Source organism: Amblyomma maculatum, chromosome 9 (assembly GCF_055883805.1).
Source record: "Amblyomma maculatum isolate TAMU_Amacu chromosome 9, ASM5588380v1, whole genome shotgun sequence".
NCBI lineage: Eukaryota > Metazoa > Arthropoda > Arachnida > Ixodida > Ixodidae > Amblyomma > Amblyomma maculatum.
The window spans coordinates 84,186,518-84,198,204 of record NC_139352.1 but is presented as its reverse complement, the minus strand read 5'-3'; the positions used below and the strand labels follow the sequence as shown (position 1 = coordinate 84,198,204).

The window sequence follows — 11,687 nt, the reverse complement described above, 5'->3', positions numbered from 1 at the left end:
CTGCCGGGGCGAAGGAATTGCGTGCCCAACGCGAGAATGCGCTCCGTGCCGCCACGACCAAACCGCCACGGGAGTGAGGGGTGCGCTAGGCCAACTCTCGTCGTCATGCTGTATACTGAAACTGCACCGGAATAATGTTAAGAAAGTGTTTTAATACACTAGCGAAATATCTTGAAATCACAACGCATAATATAGATTGGAACAGCGTGCGCATTTCCAACAACAAAAAGAAACTTAGACGCCGCTATATCAAAAACTCCTATACATCAGACACCGGATAACCCACTTTACCGCCCTAACGGCCCTCTTCCAAGCGCCTGCACCCATTGCATAGGCATATTTTCAATCCCAGGTAGCCTGCTTTTCCCGTCTGTTTCTTATTGTGAACGTAGAGGAAAAAGCCTCTGCTATACCGTCGGAATTTCCATTTTCCTTTTCTGTGTTGTAGCGCACTTTAAAATTATGCCCCTATGGGCGAGACTAGAGCCCAGCAAATGGCCGTTTTTCGAAGTCACGTTCCTGAGCCATGTCAATGGACAGTGGTCACTCTCAATTACGAATCATGAGCCGGTCAAATAGCATTGGAGCATTTGGGTCACCCACACTTAACAAGCGCACTCCTCCGAGGCGCTGTACACTCTTCACACGTCGTGAGCGTCCTGCTTACGAATAAGACGCGGTGTTTATTCCTCTCTATTTTAGTCATTCTGGCTGAGAACTGCATTAATTCCCCACTCATTCGTGTTGCACTTAACAATTAAATTATGCTCATAGGAGGAAGCCTGACTTCTGGCCGGCTGGTCAGCATTTTATTTAAGGCGAGGAAAGCTTGTTCTTTGCTGCCGTCCTGGTTTACTAGGTTCTCCCTTCCGCAAACTGTGCGTGGCCGGACTCGCCATCTCCGAATATCCAGGGATATAGTGTTAATAATATCCAGTCAACCCGAGAAAGGCGCGTATTTCAGTCTTGGACCCGAGCCTAGGATAATCGCATATGGCTGCATTTTTGCATCCAACGGGCTGTGGCTATAGCCCCTTCCGAACACGGTAGCCAAAGGCTCCCGGCCACCCTACGCGATATCGAGCCGACCCATAAAAGCAGTCAATACGGCTCAAGAGTCAATAAACGTTTTCACCACCACCACTAAGATACTAAACCTCGATCTATCCAGGCTGGCATTTTTCTGAACGTACAGTCAACCCTACCTCTCGCAGCGGATTTAAAATATCGCTCAAGTGACGCAGATGTTCCCCCAGCAATCGGAAATACTACAATGCTGTTGAGGTAGCGTAGCGCGTACGTTTTCATCGACGTCAACACTCAATCCATCACCCTAGAGAAGCAAAACGGTGAGGCGTTTTGAGCCCGAAGCTCATTGCGAGCGGTCGAAGAATGTCGAGGGGTGAGATAAAGAGCGCGTTCCGAGTTTTTCTTTCCCTTAGGGTGACTTGCCTGTGGCCCTGGGTGAGATTAAGAGTCGAGACATACTAGACTCTGCTGACCATTTCCACCCGCTCTTCGAAGTTAAGAATGAGGTAACGCTAGTCGCGTGTGTGACCCCATTTAACCTTCTGTAGTTAATGCACGGCCATGGCTCTTTACCGGGCATTTCTACTGGCATGATGGGGGAGGTGTATTCGCTCTCCGCGGTACAATAACACCAAGATCAAGCATGCTTCGTATCTACGTATTAAAAATTTCCCCCTGCTTCGGCGAAACGCGATACGGTCTGAAGCGAATATATTTGCCAGAAGTCAACTACATGTCACACTCCGTGAGAATGTTTCACCCGGCCTGTCTGTGAAAGTATCATCAAGTCTGAAAGGAGACTTGGAGGTCTTCATTTTGTAGTTCAGTGATATTGAAATAACCATGTACCCTCTCGAGTACTCCAGGGAACAATGTTGCATCACTGCGGGGAAATATAAAATCTGTCTGCACCTCTTCGGGTGTGTTCAGGTCTAGATGGACGACCACTTACCTTTGTCGATAGGGCTTCAAGAGGTTGTTGTTGTTGTTGTGGCTGTATTAAGAAGGAAAAGAAAATGCACGGGCCTGCTACTGGCTCTGTAGCTGAGCCACCTCCGCTGCCTCGTGCGGACAGAAGAGAAAATAGCGAATAAAGAAAAAGAAGAGGGAGAGAAAGACGCGCGTCGTAACAGCCGTCGTCCGCCACCTACGCGGTGGCGGGTGCAATGACGGCCTACAAAAATAAAAATTCGGTGGCTGGCTAGCCCCGCCGCAAGCGGCGTTGACCTACCGTCCCAGCCCCGTAGGGCCAGGAACAGTCACCCTCGTTCCTTCAAGAGGTTGCAGTTGTAAATATTTACCACTATTCATCTACCGCGGGCATCGTTACTGCATAGTTTGTTTCCGAAATTTTATCCACAACCTACGCAAGTTCCTCCCACTGCAAGTCGAGCGTTTGTCTTCGATTCCTCCAACAGCATTACTCTATCTCCCACTGAAAACGATCGCTGCCACGCCTTACCCTAATAGTAGAGTTTGGCTTTATACTCGACTGTTTTCACGTTAGCTTCGACGAGCCCTGGGCAGGACTGACGTCATTCTAGCAGCTGAAGCACATATTCGAGAACAGTGGGATCCTCGACATTGTCTTCCCATGATTGACGTAATATGCGAAGAAGCAACATGAGCGATCTGCGATGTACTTATCAGCAGCAGAAAAAAAGTAATATTTCCCAATAGCTGGCCAAACAAAGTTCAGATGCTTACGACAACAGCTGGAGAGCAAGAAACATCTTAATAAACCGCTCGTCGCATGCTGCTCCATATTCTTTCTGTATTTCAGAGCTTACAATACGATCGAGCTACACACACGCAGTCGGCGTACTTGACAGGGCAGCTGGTCTGGCGGCAACGGAAGAAGTGAATGAGCTACGTTCATGCAAGGCAACACGCGGAAGACATTTTCCAGAGGTGAGTGATGCTTGCATTACTGCGGCCTCCGATGGCCGACCTTCTGGTCCAGAGAAGCATTGCGCTCACTCGCTGTTCAGAAAGCCCTCTCATTTCCCAAATGACAAGCACTCATTTCTCGATGCTTTAGCCGTAAAGACCACATGCCTATACTCCGTTTCATACATCAGGTGCAACGCAGCAACAAGAAAAAAAAGGGAGGCGTATCACTAAGCCGCGCTCGTTTTGTGGCCAAGTGGTTCCTGCGGAAACGGGCTCTATTCCGAGCATACACGTTTGCAATAACTTGCTTCGCATTCCTAGACATCTTCGCAGTGCGGATCTTATATAAAAAATTTGGAGGACGCTTAAGCTTCGCCTTCAAGAGTGGAACGCGATAGCGTTATTGCACCTCGTTTGCACCGCCCAGCGCTACCGGCACTGGTAGACGGCGCGGCTTCCATCACACGCGTCTCAGGAGCGAGCGCGCAAGGCCCTGCAATACAACATCGACCTGCCAAGGAGTATAAGACAATGCGCTACGGCGTAGCAATCACTGATAAGGCGCCCCGTGTCGGACTTTGCACTCACGAATCACGCGGTGAGCGCCGAGCAACGCAGCGTTCGGCGCGGCAACGAAACGTGCGCCTGAGCAAGTGGAACGAACCAAAGCACTCGGTGTCTCGGAGGGAGAAAGCCGGACAGCGACGCGCTATGAAGGCGAACGCGATCATGGGGCTGACGCCTTGATGGGATCGTCCTCTACCTCGCTTGGGAGCACCACGCAGAAACATGATTCCTCGAAAGCAGCTCGGCACACATCGCAGGGCACGCTTTCCCAGCAGAAGCGCTACGGCGCAGCGATCACGTCAGAGGCGTCCGGCATCAGACGCTGCACCTAGCAATCGCGCTGTGAGCGGAAAGAGGAGCCGCGTCGCCTAAACACCACTGTTCGAGTGACGCACGCTGGATGTTGGAAGGGGAGAGAGCGAGAAAACTTATTAAACGCAAGGGTATTGGGGCATCCTCGCACCGGTACCCGCGCGGCCCGAAGGGGAGAAGCGGGTGAGCGAAGATAGTGATCTAAAGGAAGGAAAGACGCTTGATTCTACAACCCGTGAGGGTGCACGGCGAAACGTCAGGGTAAAGTCCCTTGATCAGGGGCGAGTGGCGCGCCACGTGTCGGGGCAGCACCGCACATTGCGAGGAGGGGTTCTTCTGTGCTTGCCGCAAGATGGCTCTGCATGTGCGCAGAGCGCAGAAGAAATGTAGCGGAAACGTACTTCGCTACTCGTGTAACTGCGACTTCTGTAAGTAACATGCTCATAATTACCGATATACGCCGCAGTATAACATTCTACGGCACGTTTCTAAGGCAACACCGCATTCACTAGAAGCGCTTTTGTACCGCTTTCAAGCATCGAGCCCAGCTTGAAAAAATGGACACAGATAAGTATAGTGCGGCAGTTATTCGGGCGCGGACGGAACAGCTGTGGGCGAGGGAAACCCCAACAAAGCGTGCGTTATCAGACGAGAAACGATACGCGTGCCGAAAGAAAATACGAGAAATAAGAACTAGCACAGGTATTTCGGCGGACAGTAGTAATCAAGAACGCAATCTGTGATCATTTCGCAGATATGCTTTGTCAGTCGCGAAAAACTGAACGGGGCTTCTATAGTGAATTCCTTCCACTTATGCCGAAACTTGAGGAAGAAGTTAAAACACGGCTTCAGCAGCCGATTTCCGTGAAAGAAATTGAGGATCCTGCCAGCAGGCAAAGCCCCTGGCCCTGACGGACTGGGTGCAGCTTTCTACAGAGTGTTCAAACCGGCAATAGCCCAGGCTCTGCTGAAGGTTGTTGACGAAAGCTATGAGAAAAAACGTGTTCCGCTGTCTTTCACAACATCCCATATAGTGCTAATTCCTAAAACCGATGACCCTGATAAGCGCCTGTTGGTGGGGTCTTATCGCCCGATAAGCCTCACCAACGTCGACTACAAAATTTTCATGAAGGTGCTAGCGAAAAGATTGCAGGGTGTTATAACAACGCTCGTAGGCACGCACCAAACATGCGGCATAAAAGGGTGAAGTATCGCTACTAACATACACGAGGCACGATCCATACTAGAATGCTGTGACTCATTTGATGACCGAGTGGCGATGATACAACTAGACCTGGCAAAAGCCTTTGACCGCGTTTCTCATGATGTTCTGTTTGCCGTATTAGATCATGCAAATGTCGGCCGAATAATATTAGAGGGCGTTAGAATGGCATACAAAAACTGTACCACACGGATTGTTGTGAATGGAGAACTCACTGAAAGCCTCCAATTGCGATCTTCTGTGAGGCAGGGTTGTCCACTGTCGCCATTGTTATTCGCAGCCTACCTTGAACCGCTTTGCTTGGCCATCCGGAATAATGAATCCATAACGGGATTCACGCTACAATCAGTGCATGTGAAAATCCTGGCTTATGCCGACGACATCGCTGTCTTTTGTGCAAATAGAGAAAGTATTTGTGCGGTGACGAATGTAGTACAGAAATTTTGCAGCTGCACAGGTGCCCAGATAAACTGGGAAAAAAGCTGCGGTTTCTGGCATGGTAGCTGGGAGGTCACACCCGAACACTATTCTCGGATGCGCTGGTCAACCACTCCAGCATTGTATCTAGGAGTGCCCCTTGATTCTTACCGGGACCCAGATCCGTACTGGCATGACCAAGCATCGAGGGCCAAGGAAAAAAGTGATGCGTGGCAAGAAAGGCAGTTGTCCATGTTCTCGCGTGCCACTATATGTAATCTGTTCCTTACTGCTAAAGTGTGGTACGTGATGAATGTGTTCAGTGCTTCGAGGACAAACATACAAAAACTTCACCGTGTATTTGCCGTTTTCATTTGGGCGTCGACCTAGGAAAGGACGAGCCGAACAAATTTGTTTCTCTCCGTACAAAAAGGAGGGCTTGGTCTGGCGCATTTATTTTTGCGACAAGTTGTCTCGCGTCTCATGTACCTTCGTGACCAAAATGATGTCTTCCTCAGAACAGTAATCCAAGTTCGGCTTGGTCGACTCCTTCCTAATTTTCTTGTCAGTTCGTGTCTCAATGTAGGTGGTGCAGTAAGAGGGTACTTGCGAAAAGTGGTGCTCGCGTACAGATTGCTGCATTTGCGCTTTTCCATAGAGTATTCGTGCAATGTTAAGCGGAAAAAATTGTGTGCGGACCTAGTGGACACAATGCTTCCTGTACCGATATACCGTTTGTCGCACTGTCCAGGCCCAGGAGATGATGTACTCAAGAGAGTTAAGAAGATACCAATATCACCACCAGTCAAATCATTTTTCTTTAAACTCCACACTAGCACATCATCAGTCAAAACATGGATGCTTGTTCGTCCCTTGGTCAACCAACTGTTTCTTGTGTAAAAGACCAGAGACGATAGAACACATGTTTTTGGACTGTTGAGATGCCATTTTTTTCTGGGATGTGCTTCAGAGAACTTTAAAAAAAGAGCTACCTCTAGATGCATATGGCATACGATTTTTACCTTTTCCTAATACAGAGGAGTTTCCCTTTCATACAATAATGCTCCTGGGCCTCCACAGCTTGTGGAAAACCAGAATGCAGTTTAACAATGCAGATATACAAGTCAATCCTGTACGAGAACATTTCATACACAGTGTTGTGCGGTTCAGGGAAGTGCATATGACACTCCCCGAGCAGCCACAATGGATTCATGTGCTTGACAGTTTGGTAAACCTGAAGAAGTTTTAACCTGCCGTGTCACGCGAAAGTATGCTGGCACGTTTTATTGTTCATCGCCTTGTTTTGAATGTCCAAGTCGGCAATAAAGAAAAAAAAACTCGTGGCTGAGTGGTAGCGTCTCCGTCTGACACTCCGGAGACCCTGGTTCGATTCCCACCCACCCAGCCCATCTTGGAAGTTGCTTTTTATTTATGAAGTGCATGCCGGGATTTATCGCTCACGGCCAACGCCGCCGACGCCGACGACACCGGCTTTTCTGCGACACGAGCTCCTTAACGCTGTCGCGTTAAAATGCGCACCGAAGAACCAGTTTCTCGAAAAGAGATGTGCAGCGCGGAGGGCACAGCCAGCGCCATCTAGTGGCACAGCTGGTAAGGTTGCGAAGCAGCGAAAACGCGAACGAAAACGACATAAAAAGCATACAAATCCACCGAATTCGATCTTTTCTCCCTAAAAAAGGTGCTCTTTATGAAGTTGATGGCAAATGTAAGATGTATTAAGCTTGCAGATAAAATAACTATTATTTCCTCTCGTCAAGAGCAGGCACTATTTTTCATCGCGGATGCTGAGAACGCGAACAAGAGCTGCAGCTTTGGCACTGTTGCACTTGATGTAGTATAGCGGTTGACAAGTTTAGGTCAGAGAATCAAGTTCTATGAGGAGGGGTGACCGAATACAGGTAGGTAACTCGATAATTTCTTCGAACGACGTCGTCCTAATCATCACGCTTCAGGAAATTTCAGTTTATATCTTGTAAGGAGCATTTCAGGCAACAAAGATATAGAACGGTGGCCGCAGCTGTAGTGCACAAATGAGCAGCAGCCTGCGATCTCGACGGCACAATGGTCAATCACTCAGCTTTTGGCGTGCGACACTTTACAAAGAAACTAACAGCTGCTTTAGGCTATCATAGCCTCCTAGGGCACGCCACAATATTTATACCGAACGTTCAAATATTTATCTGCCTGCCTACCGACTACCGACGTCATTGCTTGGTGCTTCATGAATGCGGCATTACGCAGGTTTTCTCTCGCACTGCAGAGTGCTTATGTGTTGCTTTGATTTTGCGTGCAGTGGCTGTTACTCTTTGGCTAGTATTGGGGTGCCCTAAATAGCTTAGATATTGGTGTGTAATGAGCATCCGGCTAATTTTTATCAATATCAATGTTTCATCTCTGACAGCATTATGGCAATGCTTCCCTAAGCTTTTTAGGTAGCTTCATTACGAATCAATTCAGAGTATGACGTGCTAAATAATTGTTCCTTTTGTACAATAATAAATCATGATGAAAGGGTTGCTTAAATCGGTCAGAATTAATTAAAACTTGTAATCATCTGCTGTGACAAAGAACCGGATCAAGCAGCGTACACAGCAGTGGTTCTCGTATATCATAATTACTCTGGGTAAAGCACCACTTTAAAGTGCAAGTGAAGAGGAATTTATCTTTGTGCAAATTATTTTAGGACACATCCGGCTCAAGCATCATTGCGATGTATCCTCCTTGTTTGGCTTCATGACACAGCAGAAATGTGGATTTTAAAATATTTATGATTTGAAGCAGGCAAATAGCATATTATTAGGAAGAAGTGATCATTCAATTGCCACTTCATACGTTAAATTACTGCATGAATTAGCAAGCGATGCAGCCGAGAGAAGCATCGTACACGTTACATTTAGTGATCCAACACTTGATGATGATGAAATATTTCGACGGTGAAAACAGTTGAAACAGCGCTGAACGGGACAAACGGAAGGAATGCAACACAGTCACTGAATAGCAAATGACCATTTTATTTCAGAAAGAAATAAACTATGCATATCCGAGAAAAAAAAAACACAAAAACAATGAAGTGGCTGCACAGAATGATACAGCCAAGTGAAACGCACAGGCTCTCCTCGAGTGAAAAGAACTTTAACAAGAGCTGGACCGCGAAATATTTAACGGGGAATAACAAGCAGTAAAACAAATAACAAGTGTAAAAGTATGTTTAACTTGCGGTTTGACGCGTGTCAAGAATGAAATAATATACTATGGGCGTAATCGTGGTGGACGGCAACTGAACAGCGTGAATAAGTGAAAACAAACAAACGAAACAACAACAAGGCATAAAGGAATGTTAGACTGCAGCTACCGCGTATCAAGACTGTGATGCTATGAGAAAGTGCATGTTTTCGAGGCCAATGTTACGGAAGGCGAACTGACATAACTGTGATCTTTTGTGTTGATGATCAACGCTCTCAAAATTGCTCGAGAATGATGGCTCAGATACCACAATGATGCGGGTTCAATCAAGCAGGGCAGAGCATCCTTTGCATTTGGCCCCATGAATTAGCAGCTTATACCCATTTGTTGCATTTCATGAATCCGCGGTACCGCACAATCTATTGTTAATACCTCTTCTTGTCTGACCTACATAGAACCGGCTATATGCGCTAGTGAAAAAACCCTATGAGCCCCCCCCCCCCCCCCCCCCACACACACACAATACCCTCATACAAATTCTCATACTAAACTCATACTCATCTCATATAGTCTCATACTAAACTCATTCATCATATGAGAAATATATGAGAATTAATGAGATTTGTATAAGTTTATATGAGAAATCTGTATGAGGATATTTTGACTCATACAGTGTTTTTCGCTAGGGCAGTACCCGTACATAGACCCTACCTATAGATCCTGTATCAATGACATGTTCCGCGAGCATGCCAATACTAATGAAAATGCAACAGCCGGGCTCAACCAAAACATTCATCACGCCAAATGCAATGGATGCTCTTTCCTACTTGACCAAATCTGCATCATTAATAGATAATTCAGGTAAAGCGCTCGAAAAACTTGGGAAGCCGTTGTCATAACAGATGAGATCGCAATTGTATTAGTGCGTCGTCATTACATTACTTCTGAAAGAAATTGTATTATTTGAGCGGCAGAGTTTCAATACGCGATAACCTATTTTAGCGCGCTCGACTACTTTTCCCAAGGATGCGGGATCGAATCCCGGCCTCGGCGGCCGCTTTTCGATGTAGGCGACAGGCAAGACGCCCGTTTGCTGTGCGATGTCAGCGCACGTTAAAGAACTCCAGGTGATCGAAATTTCCGGAGCCCTCCACTACGGCGTCTCTCATAGCCTGAGTCGATTTGGGACGTTAAACCCCATAAACCAAACCAAACCATCTACTGCTGTTTCTCTTTTTTTATTTTCACTTATTCACCCTGTCTCGTCCCTTTATTTATCGCCTACGTTTTCTTCCGAACTGGGCACGGGCCTTTCATATCGCTATATCATTTAGTATAGCGACCTGATTCAGTTTGTGGTTTTGTGGGTACGGACTATGTGCTTCTGTGTTTCTAAAATAAAATACCAGTTGCTTGTGTTGCTTCTTACTTTCGTTCACTATCAGCGCCCTTTTAATTTTGATCATCTTGACCCAACTCTTTATTATCCTCAATACAATGAAGCAATGAATAAACATGTATATTAATAACTGCCAAGGAAAACATCAGCCCATGGCGGCTAGTGGTTTTCGCCGCAGTTGGTGCGGTGCACGAAACGATGTTGAACACATATAGGCGCTGACGCATACCTTTTCACGTTTTCTTGACTTGCAGCATGGCTGAAAACGAGACATATATGGACCGCAGTCTTCCTCCTGCTGACGACTTTCACCGTACTTCAGTTGTCGAGAGATGTGGCGTCGGTTTACCCTAGAAATGTCTTTTTGTTTGCATTTCATAGTAAACAAGCTGACATGCACTCACGTGATGAAATAGTCCTCGGGAAGACGAAGAATGCGCCAACTGACGACTCCTGGAGCACTGCAGTGACAGCTCGAAATGTGTCTAAAACCTTCGAAAAGCACCTCGCAGCAAGTTCAGTGATATCGCCAAGCGACACAATGACAACACAAACCGTTCAGATGTCCAGTGCTAGTGTGACACAAAACTACTTAGCGAAGACGCCTACCAAGCTCTTCGGAACAGTCGAAAGTGTTCAGAAGACTCTTGAGACATCAGACAGACCTAACGACTCGCTACCCGAGCAGTTCGCGAACGACGCTCGTTCACAACCTAAGCCAAGGCAAGTCAGGAGGATCCTGGAAGTAGCCTACTTCCGGTCCGGATCGTCCTTCTTGGGCCAGCTCCTGTCAGCAAATCCTAGGACATTCTACCACTTCGAGCCGCTCAGGACTTTGTCTGCAGGAGTTCGGCTATCTGGAGTAGCTGGCCTTCGAGCCTTGGAATACATTACGGATTTTTTCAACTGTATTTTCGAAAACCACACGGACCATCTTAGACTAGCAATGAAGTACCCACACCCGTTCAGGCAGAATACATATTTGTGGAGTGCTTGCAACGGCGTCAAGACTGTTTGCTTGGACCCCAAGTTTCTCAATTCCATATGTATGGCGGCGCCCGTCCAGGTAAGTGGAGAGGACAGTTTCTATTGGTCTTGAATGCTGGTCCCCTGCCACGAAGCGCACAGACGGAAGCGTTTCGCCTTGAGCCGGCGGAGCGCGCTTGTGATCGCAGGTGTGGTGCGCAGAGCATATGCTGCGCTCGCTTTTTCTTCGCATGCCTGCCAAATCTTTGGAGCGAAAGCTCTACTACTCAGTGCACGCTCTCAACCGGCTCCGCCGCTGTGATACCAAGTGACTGGGAGATGATATAGCAGCTAATTCCCTTCGCATTCACCGGCTTCGTCGTTGTAATATCACGTGACTAGGAGCGAGCAAAATAACTTATTTTGCCAGAGGTTGCTTCTCCAGTTCCGTCTTTGATAAGGCGTGCGCCGGACCAAGTGTATCAACTGTCTTTGGCGGCGAAGTCAGGCTAAGCCCGATCATCTGGCAGAGCTATTCGCTGTGTATATATAGGTTTAAAAGAGCTGACGCTTCCAATATGTACATAGATTTTGGGTAGATTTAAAAAAAAATGAGTTTGTTCCTCATACAGCGACGGATTCCAAATTATATTGGTTTCTTTTGAAGATGCATTTGTG

General features: G+C 47.2%; 1 protein-coding gene across 1 annotated transcript in view; it reads left to right on the top strand.

The window, feature by feature from the left end:
* The first annotated feature begins 2,818 nt into the window (after positions 1-2,818).
* The window catches only part of LOC146179646 (carbohydrate sulfotransferase 5-like), a 24,855-nt gene continuing 15,986 nt past the window's right edge, over positions 2,819-11,687 (top strand). Inside the window, exons 1-2 of the mRNA XM_084579299.1 lie at positions 2,819-2,940; positions 10,298-11,109. Coding sequence (XP_084435425.1) covers positions 2,907-2,940; positions 10,298-11,109 — 846 coding nt within the window. The 5' untranslated portion in view covers positions 2,819-2,906. The remainder of the gene's footprint in view (positions 2,941-10,297; positions 11,110-11,687) is intronic.